The sequence below is a fragment of the Hippopotamus amphibius genome, chromosome 13 (genome assembly GCF_030028045.1).
Source record: "Hippopotamus amphibius kiboko isolate mHipAmp2 chromosome 13, mHipAmp2.hap2, whole genome shotgun sequence".
In the NCBI taxonomy this organism is placed as follows: domain Eukaryota; kingdom Metazoa; phylum Chordata; class Mammalia; order Artiodactyla; family Hippopotamidae; genus Hippopotamus; species Hippopotamus amphibius.
Genome location: NC_080198.1, coordinates 81,721,127 through 81,741,005, shown reverse-complemented (window position 1 = coordinate 81,741,005; position 19,879 = coordinate 81,721,127). Strand labels below are relative to the sequence as shown.

General features: G+C 39.6%; 1 protein-coding gene across 2 annotated transcripts in view; it reads left to right on the top strand.

The window, feature by feature from the left end:
- The window catches only part of ANK2 (ankyrin 2), a 235,942-nt gene that overhangs the window by 195,000 nt on the left and 21,063 nt on the right, over positions 1–19,879 (top strand). For both annotated transcript variants that reach the window (XM_057704400.1, XM_057704401.1), the window contains 6 exons: positions 2,701–2,929; positions 4,382–4,507; positions 5,875–5,997; positions 8,012–8,044; positions 9,987–10,008; positions 12,726–18,983. In XM_057704400.1, the coding sequence (XP_057560383.1) occupies positions 2,701–2,929; positions 4,382–4,507; positions 5,875–5,997; positions 8,012–8,044; positions 9,987–10,008; positions 12,726–18,983 (6,791 nt within the window). The remainder of the gene's footprint in view (positions 1–2,700; positions 2,930–4,381; positions 4,508–5,874; positions 5,998–8,011; positions 8,045–9,986; positions 10,009–12,725; positions 18,984–19,879) is intronic.

Sequence of the window (19,879 nt, the reverse complement as noted above, 5' to 3'; positions counted from 1 at the left end):
TCCTACATTCTCTAAAAGTATTTTTTTTTTGGTTTGGTTTTAAATATGGTCTGCATTTACCTTCATATTTTAAACTAGACCTGCCAGTAATAGTAATAATGCACTAACAAAGTACACCCAGTCAGATTAAAATCTAAAGAAAATAAATGGTTGTTGGCTATTACTGTATGACCCAGACTCTGATTTTAGCAGCCACTGCTGATTTTTCCAGTCAGAAAGGTCTTAGGAGTAACAGATTTCCTGCTGTCAGCAAAATAGCCTGAACTACTTTTTTCAACAGAATGATAACCAAAACACAAAGCATATCATGGTTTGCTTAAACAGTTTAGAGGTTTCAGTGATGCTTAAGCATCATAGCACATTTACATATTACCCATTTATGTATCACACATCTTTAAAAATCTTAAGCTATTTAGTTTCATTGCATACACATATACACTAACGCAATTTATTGGGTTGGCCAAAAAAGTTCCATTTTTCGGGAAACCCCGAACAAACTTTTTTGGCCAACCCAATATAAATATTAATTCTCATTTGCATGATCTTTAATGGATTGCTGCGCATTTCCCATTTATTTAACTTTTACTGCAACAGCTTTGTGACTTAAGATGGGCAAGAGGCATTATGTCCATTTTACAGATGAGAAAACAGATTGAGAGTGGTTAAAGCTTAAACTCTTATTCAGGGGAGAAAAAGATGGATGCATGAATAACAGGGCACGGCAATGGCTGGGTATGCTGACACATGCCTATAGTTTGAGCCCCCAAAGAGCTCAGCTATGAGTCTCCGGTTCTGTGCATCAGATGCCCTGCCACTCAGCATCCACACTCGAATGCCAGAAAATGACGAGTTCTGAGTGGCACGGTACAGAAGAGGTACTAAAAGAATTCAGAGGAGGGTGTTCGCATCAGGGTGGTCAGAGAGGATGTCTGAGAAGAGGTGACTCATAAGATAGGTAGGAACCCAACAGGCATATACATAAAAGTGGAAAAGAGAGGAACATGAGCCCAGATGTAGAGGGCGTTGGGGACTGGCAAGAGTGGAGTCTGTAATTCAGAAACAATGTCAGAATGTTGGTTAACAACATTATCTACAGAAGGCCTTGTAGGGTAGGCCAAGAAGTCATGAGTTATTATGTTATTGTATTAATCATTTAAGTTTTTCAGACAATTGAAGAAGCAGTGAATAAAGTATAATTGAATCAGCACAAAGAGGAAGGTAAGGAGTGCCTGCCAAGAGCCAGGAACTATACTGAACCTTCGAAACATTATAGTAAATGAAATAGGCCAGGCCTGAAAGGACAGGTATTGTGTGATCCCATGTAAATGAGGTACCTAGAATAGGCACATTCATAGAGACAAAGTTTAATAGAGGTTGCCAGGGGCCGAGGTGAAGGGGGAAATTCAAAGTTATTGTTTAATGGGTTTAATGTTTCTGTTTGGGATGATGAAAACGTTCTGGAAATGGAGAGTGGTCATGGTTGCACAGTATTGTAAACGTACTTAATGCCAATGAATCACACACTTAAGAATGGTTAAGATGGTAAATGTTTTATTGCGTATATTTCATCACAGTTAAGAAGAGAGATGGGTCAGGAGCTGAAGGAAAGAAAGGCTAAGAAGATAAGGAAATCTCGGAATATCTAAAGATTATGGGCAATGAGTCAGGGGAAGGAAAGTGGTCATTGATGGAGAAACTTTTCAAAACAAGAGGATGTGGACTATATCTTTGAAGTCTATAAAGAGCAAATTGAGAAAATGGCCATCTGATGGTCTCTGCTTTCTCAGGGAAGTTACCTTTCTGAGGGCCTGAGGTGAGGGGGAAGGTCCAGGGTTATCATAAAGGTTTAGCACCATTACTATACTGAATAAAATGATATCTGAGGAAAAAGTTGCCAAAATATGTCACAGATTTAGCTGAGGCTAGAAATCGTAAGTCACAAAACCAATCATTTCTTCTATGAATTGTATTATGCAATGCTTAGGAGTTCTGAAGCAAAAGCAGAATTTTTCTTTAAAGTGATGGGGCTGATCCAACTTTGGTGACTGAGTCCTTTGGAAAAGAACGATGGGATGAGGCAAAGCTAGGTAGATTTTGTTGAAAAGAGTTTCAGGAAATGAAATGAAGAACAGGAGGGGGCAATCATGGAAAGTAGAAATTTATCCAGTGGGATACTTGTCATAATGTCTAATAGTGGGCTTACACCACTAAAGGATTCTAAACACCGAAGATATATTTCAGAAGATTGAACATTCAGAAGAGTTTCCAAGGAAGAAAATTACAAACACAGTATTTAATAGTTGACCTTGAACACCTGGTACATCTTTTCTCTTCCCCTTACCCACTTCCTCCTTCCCATCTGTCTTCCTACCTTTCCTCCCTTCCCTGTCTTTCTTTCCCTTTCTTTTTACTTTCTCTTATTAACTCCCTTTCTTGCTTCCTTCTTTTTCCAAGAAGCACTTAATGATTACTTTGATCATATCGAAGGAACTGACTTGTTTTTCATGCAGTTGTCCTTCCTTATTCACTGTTGAGGAACCCGTGGATACAGAGGGCTGGCTGTATTCCACCACTTTAGAGAAAGGACTTGAGCATCCGTGGATTTTGGTGTCTGTGGAGTTCCAGGAATCAATCCTCCACGAGTACCGAGGGCTAACTGTATTTTAAATTTCAGATAACTGACCTTATTTTATTTTATAGGTTCTGGCTGATAGATTGTCGACAAATCCAGGAATCTGTTACTTTTGCATCACAAGTGTATAGAGAAATTATCTGTGTACCATATATGGCCAAGTTTGTAGTGTTTGCCAAATCACATGACCCCATTGAAGCCAGGTTGAGGTGTTTCTGCATGACTGATGATAAAGTGGATAAGACCCTTGAACAACAAGAAAACTTTGCTGAGGTGGCCAGAAGCAGGGATGTGGAGGTACTGTATTCAAAAAACCAGTTTATGTTAATATGTTGTTTATACCTTTATTAATATATTTAAAATAGTATATAGTAAATAGAGCCATTGGAAAAAAAGACTATTCAACATCTTGATCAGTTAGAAGATCAAGGTCTAAAATCAGCCATTTTTAGCTACTTTGGACCTTTTCAGTTGGGATAAGTCTCAGTCTATGTGAAGAGGTAAAAGGACTCTTTTAAAGATTATTGTGGGAAAAATTATATATGTTATTGATAAATCCAAAGTGTATAAATGAATATAGTAATTTATGTGTTTTTATATTTCCTTGTTCTTATTTTTTTCAGTTTAATATTTATTTAGTTTCTTTCTTTCTTTTTTTTCTTATTATTCTGTAATAACAGTAAAGAAAACAGTCCAGGAAGTATATGCTTTGTATAAATGTGAAAGTATGATATCCAGGGCTTTTCTATGAAGGTGAGTCAAAAATTATCTGCACGCTGTCTGCAGAATTTATTTTGATTAACTTTTAGAAAAGACAAACCCATCATTTTTTGACATAATCACCTTGCTTTTCAATACACTTTGTCCATCTGTCAACAACCTTTCATATTCCCTCATTAAAAAATGTTTTAGCCTGAGCTGCGAGCCACAAATGCACCACTGTCTTCACTTCTTCATCAGAAGTGAATCTTCATCCTTGTAGGGCTGATTTCAAGGGACCAAACAGGTGAAAGTCCAGTGGAGTAAGATTAGGACTCTAGGGAGGAAGCTTTAACACCTCAAAACAGAGTTTTTGCAGTGTTGACAGTGTGCACAGAAGTGTGCAGGTGTGCACATCCTCAGACCACAAAAAATGAATAGCTGCACGCAGCTCTTCTTTCATGCAAATCACAAGTGGTGTATCCAGTTTTGCTCACACCACAGTTACAAATGAACTGATGTAACACATTCATACCTGCACAGCAGTGACTGGGGAGACAGTAGCCTTGAACAGAAAGCACTGATAAGACAGTGCAGCCAACAGAAGTTTTAATATAACCAGAGTGCAGATAATTTTTTACTCACCCTCATACATTACTTTTTCTTATTTCAGAATTTTCCATCAGTGTGGGCCTTTGGATATTGAATTCAAGTAATGTGATTCATTGTGATGTCAAAAAGAAATTTAAATTTAGGATTTAAAGATATATTGGTTTGGGGAGGTAACATGTTAGAGGGTTAGAAATGAGAACATTAAGATTAAATGCCACCATGCATTTGAAGATTCCCATTACTAGTGAGTGCTGTATACTAGGGAGTGCTGGTGCATGCTTTGCCACAGATAAGACAAAATGTTAGTTAGGAGTTTAAAGATTATTGTGTGCACATTTTAAGAATTTTAATGTTCCAGGTAGTACCACCACTTCTTTATGTAAATGACAAGTAATTGCAGCTATTATATTCTGTGTTGTTTTTCTCTATTTTCACCAGGTATTAGAAGGAAAACCCATCTATGTTGATTGTTTTGGCAACCTGGTGCCATTAACCAAGAGTGGCCAACATCATATATTCAGTTTTTTTGCCTTCAAAGAAAACAGACTTCCTCTCTTTGTCAAGGTAATATATACATGGAACTTTGTAATGCATTTAATTCAAGATCAAGTAAAGCTTTGACTTCCTTTAGTAGAAGAAAATATTTGCTTTTCAGTCATTTCTAGTGATTTTTTTAAACCATTTCTGTAAAATTTTCAAGTCCTAGGAAACCAACCATGTTTAAAAATTTAAAATTCAATTATGATTTTGAGTTATAGACTATATTTAACAGCCAATTCATTAATTAGAAAAACTGGCCATTCTTTTATGGATTTTAAGGGAAGTCTTTCTCTCTCTTTTACTATTATTTCTTTTAAATATTTGTGCTTAAATTTTTACAACATGTGATTTCACAGTTGTAGAGACCAAAAGAGTTCTTAGTGACAAATTTTGGTAATAAAAGCTCTCAAAAGACCCAGTACCTTGCTTAATCTATTAAGAGGTTATCTCAGAGCTATAGACTGGATATACTTTCATAAATCCATTCAATAAACATTTATGGAGACACTTCAATGTACCACAAATTTGTCATTCTTGTTGAGGAATATTAATCCAGGTGAGGAATTTAGCAGTAACATATACAAGTTTTATTCTAGATTCCAGTTCTAAAGAGGGACAAAAATGAGTATGAGTGTCTTTTTATGTCAAATATTGTATGTTCCCACTTATACAAGGTACCTAGAGTGGTCAAATGTAGAGTCAGGAAATAGAATGGTGGTTACCAGCGGACTAGGGAAGGAAGGGATGGGAAGTTAATGGAAACAGTTTCAGTTTGTAAAGGTGAAAACGTTCTGAAGATGCATGGTGGTAAGTTATACAACAGTGTGAATGTACTTACTGCTACTAAACTGTGCATGTAAAAATGGTTGAAATGATGTTTTATATATAATTTAGCACAATTTTTAAAAGAGAATGAAATTCGGATATATGTTGCCACATGAATGTGTAACTCTATCCATGTGAAGTACCTAGAAGGGGCAAATTTATAGCGACAGAGGTTGAATAGACTTACTAGGTGCTGGGGGAAGAGGAGAATGGGGAGTGACTGCTTAATGGGTACAGAGTTGCTGTTTGGGATGATGGAAAACTCTGCAGAGTAGTGATGATGCACAACTTTGTGAATGTGCTTCATGCCACTGAACTGTATGCTTGAAAATGGTTAAGTGTATAAATGGAAATGGTAAATTTTATGTTATGTATATCTTACCACATTTTTTAAAGCTGGATGATTTTTTTAAACCATTCTAAATGATAATAGGGAAGGGAAAAAGGAACACCTCCAAATCCTTATTTAGCATTATCTGATGATTTTTCCTGATTCTTTTGAGTACCATCTCAAAATAAATAATGTGCGTCATATGGGTGAAGCATGAATGCCTTTCTTGTTCAAGGTACGTGATACGACTCAGGAACCTTGCGGACGACTATCATTTATGAAAGAGCCAAAATCTACAAGAGGCCTGGTGCATCAAGCTATTTGCAACTTAAACATCACCCTGCCCATTTATACAAAGGTATTGTAATCTGCTGTAGTGCAATTCAGGGAGTATAGGATTTGATTCTCAAATTCTTTAGAATAAATAAAAGCAAAGACACTGAATGCAACAATATATAACAGTTATTTTTGATACAGTGTCCAATTCATGATTTTCCATTTAAGTGAGGGGAAAAGTAACTCTATTTCACATTAAATTCACTTTGATGAAAAAATTTCTATAAATACATATTGGATATGGAAGAGAGAAAATTTGAATTTAAGATTTAACTTTTTGGACTAATTTTTAAAAATAAAATAATTCACTTTGCCTTCCTTATCATTTTTATGTGCCCTCCTGGCACTGTACTAGTTCATTTCGCCCTACCAAAACATTATGAATCTATTTGCTTCCATTTACTACCTGTTCACAGATGGATTATGTATTATGAAATTCAGGACAACATCAGGATATTTTACCTTGTTGCTAAAATAATTCATTGTTCATCTTGTAACCTATACTATTTTAGGAACATCAAATTAATTTTTCAACTATTTTAACATAGTATACAAAATACCCCAATATCATAGGAGTAGACTTGAAACATTGTTGAAAGGAAAATTCATTAATTCTTGACCCAAATCTACCTGCAGGTATTACTTTCTTTTTTTTTTTTTTGGGGGGGTACACCAGGTTCACAGGTATTACTTTCTATTCAAACCTCTCCCCATTATAGAATTCCTTGCTTACTGTGATCAAATCAAAGAAGACAAGGGAATTAATTAAATGTTGGGGAGAACTTTTTTTATTATTAAAAAGATTTTTAACCAGTATCCCTTTTTAATGGAAAGCTCCCACATGACAATTTATAGGAGGTTATAGCAAGTTATTGGTGTGAATTTTAAAGGTTGGGAAGTGGGATGAGTAGTGGCAGGTGAGACCTGGAGGAGAGGTAGTAATATATTTAAAATCCTGAATCTTGACTCTACGAAACAAAGCATTTCCTAAACTTCTTTTTATTCACCACAGTATATTTTTCTTAATTATTCTTATAAATTAGAGGTTAGTCACATAGAGAAAAGTGTGTAATATCATGTTTAACATTATAAATTCTTATTAAATGAAGAAATGAAATAACCAGTATCTGTTTACCTAAATTTACATTTTATTCCAAGAATTAGAATACAGCAATGGGTATATTGACCCAAGAAGTGTATTCTAATCTCACTCCAGTGGTACAGAATGTACTTTGGGGTTTGTAGTGTTGGTCACTTTCAAGTCATCAAAGCAGACTGCCAAATAAGAACCACAAACAAATGTGTACTGCTGGAGCAATCCACCTAAATGATATGTAAAGATGAATGAGCTTTGTCTCTGATTTCAGTGAGCTTTCCATGTGCTATAAAAGAAAGCATTTAGTTTATTATTATTACTTTTTATTTCTAAGTCAGGATATATCAGACACAGTTATTAATGCTGAGATGGTCCAGGACATCTTTCCATTTAGTAACTCAAAACAAAAGAAAAAATTGCCAAACAGTGTATAATTCAGATGTGTTTTAGAACTTAGTAGCCCTTTATCATAACAGAACTCCTAAATATTGCCTGTGTATTGAAAATATTTTCACCATATGTTTATCTGTGGCTTTTAACATTTTTAGCCAATATCTCTAATGGCTGAGATATTGTTGTCACCATTTCTGTATATAAATGCCATCAAATCCATTAAATGTCAGACTTTGAGGCTGCTGGTAACCGAGCATCTGAAGTTAGTATATTTATAATTTTAGTTCTTTTGTCTAATAGATTAGCATATTTATAATCTTGATTATTTTGTCTCTTGAATCTACAGACATTTGCATTTAAATCAATCTTCTTTAATTTTTGTGCTTGTCTTCTGTACACTGTTCGTAAGAAAAAATACAAGTACACTGATGTATGCTTACCTATTGATGTTTGTTGTCAGGATATTTAGTCTTGTCTTTTCTTCTAAATACTCTCTACTCTTCCTGCTCTCTTTTTTCCATCTTGCATGGCATCTTGGGTCGGCAAGGAATCAGAGTCAGATCAAGAACAGGAGGAAGAGGTAATTGTATGGCATTGTCGCTTGTTAATGGCTGTGTCATTGCTATAACCACTGATAAGGGCACATGGTTAACCTGTGTTCTTAGAAGGTTACACAGTTGTTCTTAGTAATTAAAGGGTCACAATTTTACTTAACCTCCCTGAGCCTGTTTTCTCATCTTACGACTGATTTCAGAGGAAAGAGAGTAAAATTTCCCTATAAATTGTTACCTGTCTTTATGCAGTAATATAGACTCCTCTACCAGCTATTGAAGACCAACCCATTATCTCAGTGGTTCTCATAGGTTGGTCTGGAGATGAGATCAGAACTCTTTCCTTAACAGTACTGAAACATCATTTGCCTTTTAGCTTCCATATTCTCACCAGCTACACAGCAGTTTTACAGAGGCTCCGTTACGTGTGATGCCATCATCACCCTGACACTCTGGAATGTGTGCTTGTGTATTCTTGGGTTCTTGTGTTTTCTCAGCTTTCATGTGCAATACAGATATTTATTTATATATGTTAAACATAAACAAAAGTTCTTCAGACTCCTCAGTATTTTTTCAGGAGTGTAAAGGGGGTCTTAAGAACAAAAAGTTTGAGAACCACTGAAATGAAAACTTTAAGGAGGATATAAGTCATCCCTTTGACTGTACTAACATTATAATGCAGAACTCTGCTAATAATGAGCCCTTCTTATAAGGCAGAGTCTTTACTCAGTGCTCCGCAGGCCCCATCAACACTGATCTCACAATCACCCTGTGCGGTGTGTGCTATCATATCATAGATGGATGCTCTATGACAGATGAAGAAAATGAGTCTTAGAGGGGTTACCTTGAATAAATAGCCATTTGAATTATAGCTGCTTTGATAGTCAAATCAAGGATGTGTTTATTTCCCTTATAAACATCTGAAAATGCCCAAACATTATCATAGAAAGGAAAGAAATCATTGGAAAAATCCTTATACTTAACTGATTAATATATTGCTTCCTGTTTCTAAGATAGACAAATGGAATTATTATTAGTTGCATGTAAATGTTTTCAAATATACCGATTTCATTTTTTAATGTTATTCTGATGGATTTAAAATACAAAACCATAAAGAAAAACATAATAAACATCCTTGTACTCACCAGCTTAAAATGTAAGACCTTATCAGTTCATAGACTGCCCCTGAATTCACCTCTTCACTGATACCCAGCACTGGAGCAGGATGAGAGGGGTGATTATAGACTCACTGTCCTGCCATGTATAACCAGATACACAGTAAACTTACGACAAGGCTAAAGTCATTCTTCGCCTCAGCCGTACAGTCGCTGTGTCTCACACATTCAGTTTCCTTTCTGTAGTTGGTGACTGCATCCCCAAACTGTTCAAAATGGTACCTGCATCCCTTGTTTGAGAGCAGCACAGTTATGAAGCCAACTTTGCTCTGTTCAAATGAGTTTTTCCATTAGGCTTACGATTTTTCTATGGAATATTTTCAGGAACTATTCAGGGCGATAGATCCAGTTTGCATTCTTTTCAGGATTTGGAATTCTGGCTTATAACTAATAATGAAACTGTTTCTATAGGACATATCACCCTGGCATGCTCTGTGTTCTTTCCTTTTTCTCAGCTAAATTGACACTTACTGTTTAATACCTACTTCGCTTTTTTCCTGGCCTTTTCCCTAATATGTATTTCTGACATCAAACACACCTGGATCATTATCTTCCCACGAGTAACACGTTAGAAAGGACTTCCCACCCATAGTGTCTAGAAAGGAGATTTGTTTTTTCAAAGTTAGGATAAGAATCAAAGAGACTCTCGGGAAGAACTGTAGCAAATTACTCTGACCTTCCTCTGGCTTATGGTGTCTCCTGTGTGTATCATTATGAATAGGAGCTTGCTGTGCACCTCGGGCTGTGAGACACGATGTTATTTGTAACCATTAAATTTATGTATGTTTTCTTTCAGATCGATATGACATCAGAAAAAAGTAAGATTTTAAATAAAATTGAGTTTGTTTGAAAGCTGGCTACGATAAAGAAAAGCATGACTTGAGATGCAAGCTAGTTGACATTACTAACCACTATAATAATTATATTTTTGTATTATCTTTATTAATCATTAATATATATTTAGAAAAAGCAGCTTGGCCAGTTAAATCATGAATAGATCTAATTTGTGAGCTAATGAGCGGTAAAATGCAGTGATTATTCATCTAAGCATTCACTTTCTTTTGGGTCCCTGTTAACCCTGCTATCGCTGTTATGCTTGTTTAGAAACCTACCCTACCGTTTTTGTCCATTTGTTAGCATAACATTGTCATCTCATTTTTTTTAAGCTCTGACAGGACAGTATCACTTTTTTATCAAGCCACACTGACATCAGTAGAGGGTGCATTACTTATGTAGGCTACACTTGCAAAAGTGATACTGTCTTAATAGTTCTCAGCCAAAGCTAACTCTCCCCTCACCCCACTCCCACCCCTTGCACCTCTTACTGTGGTGAAGTGTAACTGACTTCTCTAGGGCTGAGGTCTAACAAACTTTTGTGAAAACTTTCTGAAAAAAAAAAAAAAAAAAAAAGAACCAGAAAAGCAAAAATTAAAACCTCCTGGGTGAAATTACTAATTACAACAGTATGTCATAATAGTGCTAATTTTAAATGATGATGCAAAGCCTAAACATAATCTAGTATGAAGAGAACTGGTTTTTACAGACCCTGAGAGAGCTGTCTTAGAGCTCATTTCAGGTTTGTACCATTCAATTAAATTTTTAGTTTGTTGGCCGGTTTCTGGGGGTTCTAGCTCCTTGTGTGGAAGAAGTTGAGTTTTTCAGGTTTCTTTCTTGCTTTTATGCCCCAAATACTCTAGAAAAAAAATCTAATTTGTCATGTTTATTATTTTAAGATTAACTTTGATTCAGTGTATCTCAGGGTGCTATTCCCAAAAGGAGAAAACTTAGAACCGTGTTTAATATGGTCATCAGGCCCTATCTAATAATCTTCAGACTTTTCCCCCACATTTTTTTGAAGTCCTAGCACAATGTAATTTACTGCTAAGTTGTTGAAATACTTTTAATTGAGAGCCTCCTTACCCTCATGTTAAATCATTATTCAGGACTAGAATATTTGAAATTCTAGATGTTCTCATTGTTTTATATCTGAACAAATCTGTATTGATATAAATTAGTTTAATATATCTTTATATATGCATTTCACATAGTATAGCTCAACAAATTCTGATTCTCTCAAGAGAAGGCACTTAGATTTATAAAAAAATTTTACATTATCTTTACCTTCATTAATTCCTTTTTTGAAAGAGGTTTTATTCACTTTATTCTTTGGGACTTCTGTGTTTATTTAAATGGACGTTTGTTCCTTGGATACAAGCTAGTGGGAATTAAAAATTCATCCATCTGGCTTAACCATTTAAAAAAAAGGTACTACATTGCTATAATGTCATAGATCCTCCTGAATGACTCCTAGGTATTGTGATTGTTTTAAAACTTTCAAATGTAGTCTCAAGTTTGGCTTTCTTTTAGTGTAAAGACAATCATAAAGTAATCTTCATCTAGGCATGAAATAATCTCCAAAGGAGGGCTCTGTTGAAAGGACTCTTTCCTAGGGTCTTTTCACGAGTAAATCCAAAAAGAGTTTGCCTTTAATGGGTGCGGGCCCCCACTACCTATGCCTCAAACATACTGCATTAAGCAGCTTATGTATGGACTTTTAGGGAAGTAAATACGCTTCACCACAGTAATGTTTTCCATATTTGTTCTAATTTCTTACCATCCTCCTGCCCGTGCATTTCAGTAAGGCCACCTCTCCCACCAGTTTTATTCCACCTTTGCTTTGCATGGAAATAACTTGGCTTACATAAACTGTGCGTGTGTCTCGTGTGACTGTCTCTGATTTGGGTTGCCATGCATCACATTATAACTTTGGACTCACATATAAGTTTAATCACAATCGATGTTTTTGTTATTTTTCTTTCCTTTCCTTTCTTTCCCTCCTTGGTCTGTCCATTACATGTCTAAACAAGGAGGTTGCTCCAGGGAAAGGACCATGCCTCTCAGCACAAGACTGTTTGTTTCATTGTTAGGTGTGAATTTCCCTAGATGAAATGCCGGTTTGCAGCTGATTCAGATATATTTTATATAGTCATTGTACTTTGGCAGAATGAAACATACTGAATTCCAGATTTTTGTATGATTAAATAATGTATATACATCATTAGAAGGTATTCTGAGTTTGCTACTACTGGCTTTCTCCTAGAGGAAATCAACTTTCTGCAATTTCTAATGCTTTTTTCCTTTTTTTTTTTTCCCCATGTTTATTTTTTTCAACATTGATCTGTACCATCTGAACAATCTTGAGATATCTCTGTGTAATTTCACTGCGTTCGTTCTTTGTTTTGTGATTTTGTGTGTCTTGATTATTTGTTACAGCTTTGTTGTATGTGTGGATGTGCTACAAGTGAGAAAATTAAGCAAGTTATTTCCTGCTCATTTTTCCTTTTCAGTTTTTTTTCCGTTAGCCTTGCTTTGCTTTTGTATCCTGAGACCTTGTGGATCCACCATTCCCAGCCCATTTTTGTTGTCCCACCCGCCACGACAGGAAAAGACACTGTGTCGTTTCGGTCCTGATTACATTTGCCAATATCTTTTTTGATTTCCATTTTACTTTCAATGTTTTTCATTCACATCAAAGATGATGAGACAGAATCTACAGAAACATCTGTCCTGAAAAGTCACCTGGTTAATGAAGTTCCTGTCCTAGCAAGTCCGGACTTGCTCTCTGAAGTTTCTGAGATGAAACAAGATTTGATCAAAATGACTGCCATCTTGACCACAGATGGATCTGATAGGGCAGGTTCCATCAAAGTGAAGGAGCTGGTGAAAGCTGCTGAGGAAGAGCCAGGGGAGCCTTTTGAAATTGTTGAAAGAGTTAAAGAGGACTTAGAGAAGGTGAACGAAATCCTGAGAAGCGGAACCTGCACAGGAGATGAAGGCAGTGTGCCAAGGTCTCAGCCAGAGAGAGAATTAGTGGAAGAGGAGTGGGTTATTGTCAGTGATGAGGAAATAGAGGAGGCTAAGCAAAAAGCATCTTTAGAAATCGCTGAATACCCATGTGTAGAAGTTAGACTAGATAAAGAGACCAAAGTAAAAGTAGAGAAAGACTCAACAGGGCTAGTGAACTACCTTACTGAGGATCTAAATTCCTACGTGTCTTCTCATGAAGAGCAACCACAGACAGTGCAAGACCTGGCAGGGGAGAAACGTGAGGCTCTGGGTCCTTGCAGGAGCTCTGAGAGCGAAGGGAAAGATGCCCCTTCAGAGGAGACACAGAGTATACAGAAGCAGCCCAAACCAAGCCTGGGAATAAAGAAGCCCGTGAGAAGGAAATTAAAAGAAAAACAAAAACAAAAAGAGGATAGTTCCCAAGCTAGTGCAGAAAAAACTGAACTTAAAAAAGGTAGTTCAGAAGAGTCATTAGATGAGGACCCAGGTTTAGCCCCTGAGCCTCTTCCTGCTGTAAAAGCTACGTCACCTTTGATAGAAGAAACTCCCATTGGTTCCATAAAGGACAAGGTGAAGGCCCTTCAGAAACGAGTGGAAGATGAACAGAAAGGTCGAAGCAAGTTGCCTGTCAGAGTCAAAGGCAAAGAGGATGTGCCAAAAAAGATACCACAGAGGACACATCTTGCGGCGTCCCCCTCTCTAAAGTCAGAGAGGCATGCACCAGTGTCACCCTCCTCTAAAACAGAAAGACACTCTTCTCTTTCCTCCTCTGCAAAAACTGAAAGGCACCCTCCAGTATCACCATCGAGTAGAGCCGAGAAACACTCACCTGTGTCCCCCTCCGCAAAAACTGAGAGGCACTCACCTGTGTCATCGTCAAGTAAAACTGAGAAACACTCACCCGTGTCACCCTCAACAAAAACTGAAAGACACTCTCCTGTGTCCTCTTCTACAAAAATAGAAAGACACCCACCTGTTTCACCTTCAGGAAAAACAGACAAACGCCCACCTGCATTGCCCTCTGGGAGAACAGAGAAACATCCACCAGTATCACCTGGCAGAACCGAGAAACGCCTGCCTGTATCACCAGCTGGAAGAATGGAAAAGCATTCCCCTGTCTCAACGTCTGGGAAAACTGAGAAGCACCTGGTGGTGTCACCTTCTGGGAAAACAGACAGGCAACCCCCTGTCTCCCCCACCTCTAAAACAGAAAGAATCGAGGAGACAATGTCTGTTCGGGAGTTGATGAAAGCTTTCCAGTCAGGTCAGGACCCATCTAAACATAAGACTGGACTCTTTGAGCACAAATCAGCAAAACAGAAACAGCCACAAGAAAAAAGCAAAGTCCGGGTAGAAAAAGAAAAGGGGCAGATAGTCACCCCGAGAGAAACGCAGAAAACGGAGAGTCAGACAATCAAACGAGGCCAGAGGTTCCCGGTCACAGGACCTTCAGAATCCAGAAGAGCGGTCCGTGCTTCCTCCATAGGATTTAAGAGAGAAGATGTAGCTCAAGAGAAGGAGAAAGCTCTCAACCACAAAGCACCTGAACCTGTTCCGCCAGCACCCGAAGAGGAAAGCCATAAAGATAGTGAAGTCCCCAAAGAACAGCTGGCCGAGGAACAGGGAGACATGGACCTGCAGATCAGCCCAGACAGGAAAACCTCCACCGACTTTTCTGATGTCATTAAGCAGGAACTGGAAGGCAATGACAGATACCAACAGTTCTGCCTGCGTGAAGAGACTGAGAAGGCACAGCTTCACTTAGACCAAGTGCTCACGAGTCCTTTCAACACAACATTCCCACTAGATTACATGAAAGATGAGTTCCTCCCAGCCCTGTCTTTACAGAGCGGTGCTGTGCATGGCAGTTCTGAGAGCCTGAAGCACGAAGGGGTCGTAGGTTCTCCGTGTGGCAGCCTGATGGAAGGGACCCCTCAGATTAGTTCAGAAGAAAGCTATAAACATGAGGGCCTAGCAGAGACCCCCGAGACAAGCCCAGAAAGCCTTTCTTTCTCACCAAAGAAGAGCGAGGAGCAAACGGGGGAAACAAAGGAAACTACCAAGTTAGAAACACCGCCAGAAATTCATCCCGAAAAAGGACATCCCTCAACCAAAGACGTTACTGGTGGTTCCGAAGGGCAAGGTGCTGCGGCCACGGGGGGCACCGAGCCCTCTGCTGAGTGTTTGTTGAAGGAGGCCACCCTGGAGCCTTCCAAAGACACATATCCCCCACAGGAAGGGGACGGTATTAGCAGTCAGGGTGTATCATTAGCAAAAGAAGCATCCGAAGGACCGACTGAGGAAGTGTCCTGTGATGAAGGTCCACTTCCGTGTGTTAGCTCGGCCCATGAGACACAAACTGATACGGCAGCTCAGGAGTCCACAGCCCCCAAGCCCTCAGATGAGACAGAGGTCCCGCTGCTGCCTGACGCTGCTGTAAAGACGGGCCCAGGGGCTGAATCAAAGCCCCAGGGGGTGGTTAGAAGTCCCCAGGGGTTAGAACTTGCCCTCCCAAGCCGCGAGGGGGAGGCCTTCAGCCCTGGGGCCGATGAATCCTTCACAGTGAGCCACAAGGACTCCCTGGAGGCCAGCCCCGTGCTGGAGGACAACTCCTCACACAAAACCCCTGATTCTCTGGAACCGAGCCCTCTGAAAGAATCCCCTTGCCGCGACTCTCTTGAAAGCAGCCCTGTTGAACCAAAGATGAAGGCTGGAATTCTGCCGAGTCACTTTCCTCTTCCTTCATCCGTGGCCAAAACAGAACTCTTCACGGAAGTGGCCTCTGTGCGGTCCCGGCTGCTCCGAGACCCGGACGGCAGCGCTGAGGATGACAGCCTTGAGCAGACGTCACTCATGGAGAGCTCAGGGAAGAGCCCGCTTTCCCCTGACACCCCCAGCTCCGAAGAAGTTAGCTATGAGGTCACACCCAAAACCACAGATGTAGGCACACCAAAACCAGCTGTGATTCCTGAATGTGCGGAGGAGGATGACTTAGAAAATGGGGAGAGAAAGAGTTTCACACCTGAAGAGGAAATGTTTAAAATGGTAACCAAGATCAAAACATTTGATGAACTTGAACAAGAAGCAAAGCAGAAAAGAGACTACAAAAGAGAACCCAAGCACGAAGAATCTTCGTCCTCCTCTGACGCAGATGTGGACAGTGCAGCCGACGTGGATGAGTCAAAACATACCGAGAGCGTAGAGGATGAAAGTGATGTCCCTGTGGTCGTAACATCAGAGAGCAGGAAGGCTTCTTCCTCCTCAGAAAGTGAACCCGAGTTGACACAGCTCAAGAAAGGTGCCGACTCGGGCCTCTTATCAGAGCCGGTTATTCGAGTACAACCCCCTTCCCCACTTCCATCCAGCATAGACTCAAACTCCAGTCCTGAAGAAGTGCAGTTCCAGCCTGTCATTTCCAAACAATATACTTTTAAGATGAATGAAGACACTCAGGAAGATTCAGGTAAATCAGATGAAGAAAAAGATTGTGAATCTCATTTACCTGAAGATAGTCATACTGTTTCCACTGATGGCCCAGAGATATCTTACGAAGATGCAAGCAGAGATGCTGACCAGTCACAGCTGTGTGACGGCAGTGGGTATGAGGCAGAGAGTCCCAGCAGCTTAACCACTCCTGTCTCTCCAGGTCTCCGCACTTCCACTGGTGAGGATGTCAGTGAGCAGCTAGTTAGCCGTGAAGAGTCATTAGCTCTCCCAGACGCTGCTGAAAAAGACACAGAAGAGGAAGAGCTTGATGTCTCTAGAGTCGAATCTCCACAAGGAGGTTGCCCCAGTGAAAGCTTTTCATCTTTGTCCTCCTTGCCTCCTTGTCCAGCATCCGAAGCAAAAGAATTAGATGAAGACATAGTTTCTACATCTTCTGCTACAAAGATGGAGGGCACAAAAACTGACCAAGGTTTTGAGAGCTTACCAGAGGACTGTTCCACTCAAGGCTCACCCATTACTACTCAAACTGATAGATCATCCTTGGATGTTCCCGTGTCTGACCCAACAGAGACTGAGGAAATCGATGATCCTCAAATCATAAGCCCTTATGAAAATGTTCCTTCTCAATCTTTTTTCTCTAGTGAAGAAAGCAGAACCCAAACAGATACAAGACATACAAGTTCTCACTCTTCTGAAGTGTGTTCTGTTACCATCACATCCTCCGTTGAAGACATAGAAGTGACAAGCTCCTCTGATAGAACTGTTTCAAGCAAAGAATCTAATTTTGAGGACCAGAACTTGGAAGTAGAACCCAAACAAGAGAGTACCTTGCAGGAAATGCAATCAGATAGAGCCTCCTCATCTTTAGAGCCAACTGTACCAACTACAGCAACAATCGCTGGTGAACAAATAAGCAAAGTCATCATCACAAAAACAGATGTGGATTCTGATTCCTGGAGTGAAATCCGTGAGGATGATGAAGCCTTTGAGGCTCGCGTGAAAGAGGAGGAACAGAAGATATTTGGTTTGATGGTAGACAGGCAATCGCAGGGTACCACTCCTGACACCACTCCTGCTAGGACCCCAACTGAAGAGGGGACCCCAACCAGTGAGCAAAATCCATTTCTCTTTCAGGAAGGAAAATTGTTTGAGATGACCCGAAGTGGTGCCATTGATATGACCAAAAGGTCCTATGCGGATGAAAGTTTTCACTTTTTCCAAATTGGCCAAGAATCCAGGGAAGAGACTCTCTCTGAAGACATGAAAGAAGGGGGTTCTGGTGCTGACCCCCCACAGCTGGAGACATCAGCTGAATCATTAGCACCCTCAGAATCGAAAGAAACAGTGGATGATGAAGCAGAGTTACTCCCAGATGACCTGAGTGAGGAAGTAGAGGAAATACACGCTTCAGATGCTCCACTTAACTCCCAAATGGGGGTTTCAGCCTCCACTGAAACATCAGTGAAAGAAGCACCTTCTGCAGGGGCTGAGGACCTCCCCACCATGCAAGTGGCTGATACACCCCCTCTGCCCAGTGGGAAGCAGACAGCTTGCCCTGACTCCCCTGAACCAGTTGTACAAGTTCAGTTAGATTTTTCCACAGTCACTAGGTCTGTGTATTCAGATCGGGGTGATGATTCTCCCGATTCATCCCCAGAGGAACAGAAATCAGTCATTGAAATCCCTACTGCACCCATGGAGAATGTGCCTTCTACTGAAAGCAGATCCAAAATCCCTGTAAGGACTATACCCACTTCAACCCCAGCCCCTCCATCTACGGAGTATGAGAGTTCCCTTTCTGAAGATTTTCTCCCCAGCCTGGATGAGGAAAGTAAAGAGGATGCAACAAAACCAAAGTCTAAAATCCCTGTGAAAGCGCCCGTCCAAAGAGCCGAGCAGCAGCCTTCGCATCTAGACCCATCTCTACAGAAGACAGAGGCTCCTCAGGGACAGGACGTGACAAGCAGAGCACCAGAAAATAGAAGCAAATCTGAATCTGATACCAGTTTGGATGCAAAGACCAAATGTCCAGTAAAAAGTAGAAGTTATATTGAGACAGAAACAGAAAGCACAGAGTGGGCAGAGGAGCTTGAGTTAGAATCCGAGGAAGGGACCACAAGACCAAAGATATTTGCATCCCGATTGCCGGTAAAGAGCAAAAGCACCACATCTTCCTGCAGGGGGCCCACAAGCCCCACAAAAGAAAGTAAGGAGCATTTCTTTGACCTTTACAGGAACTCCATAGAATTCTTTGAGGAGATTAGCGATGAGGCTTCCAAGTTAGTGGATAGACTTACACAATCAGAAAGGGAGCAGGAGTTAGTTTCAGATGATGAAAGTAGTAGTGCCCTGGAAGTTTCAGTAATTGAAAATCTGCCACCTGTTGAGACCGAGAACTCAATTCCTGAGGACATCTTTGACACAAGGCCCATTTGGGATGAGTCCATTGAGACTCTGATTGAACGCATCCCTGATGAAAATGGCCATGACCATGCTGAAGGTATTTGCCAGCCACTGGGATTCCCTGTGCTACGCATGTCATAAATTTGATATAGTTTTTTTGTATGTCCGTTTTATTTGGTGATTTGTGTCTCATTTTCTTTAAAAGCTTTCTGTAGTGGTTACTATGTTCGTGTAAGCCCTTTGTGTTTTGTGCTTTCTCTGTATACTCTTGTCTGTGGAAACAATCTCAAGATTGAGTAATGAGAATGCTTATGGAAAACATAAACATAATCAACAGGCAACGAGGGCTCTTGCCTTTTCTCCAGCCCCTGCATGTGAGGCCATGCAAGCTTTGAGTTTTGTTGCTCTGACGTTCCAGGCTTAGCCTCAAATTAAACACATGGATGTGTTTGGTTTTGTTTCACATTATGAGGATTAATTGCTTTTTCTTCTTACCTTTGAGTACTTTAAAATAATAAACACTTAACTTTATAATCGTTAGGAAGCCATTTGCACAAGAAGATTTCACATATCATGAAATTCCAGTTGTTGCGGATTTGTTTTTGATTCAGAAAGGTTGGATTTCAGATACCATTGGTAATCCCTTTAAGCAAACAATCATAAGGTAAAAACATGCTTTTTATTTATGTGGCAGATGAATGGAGAATGGACTCTGATTAGTTTCAGCAGACAACAAAAACTCAAACTTTGCATGATTTAAGTTGACTGTGAGGGGATGATGGCTCTTTGAATTATAAAAAAGGAAACCATAGATGGCTTTGAGAAGTAGCCTCTGGTCTTCCAATATCTCTACAATAAAGACTACGATTCTTAAATTTGGGTTATAAAAAAGTGTCATGATACTATAACTTAAAATGCTGCCCATCAATTAATGGGGGTTAAAAATCAAAGGGGAAATTATAGCCTGTGGGAGTATTATGTGAGTTTACTTGG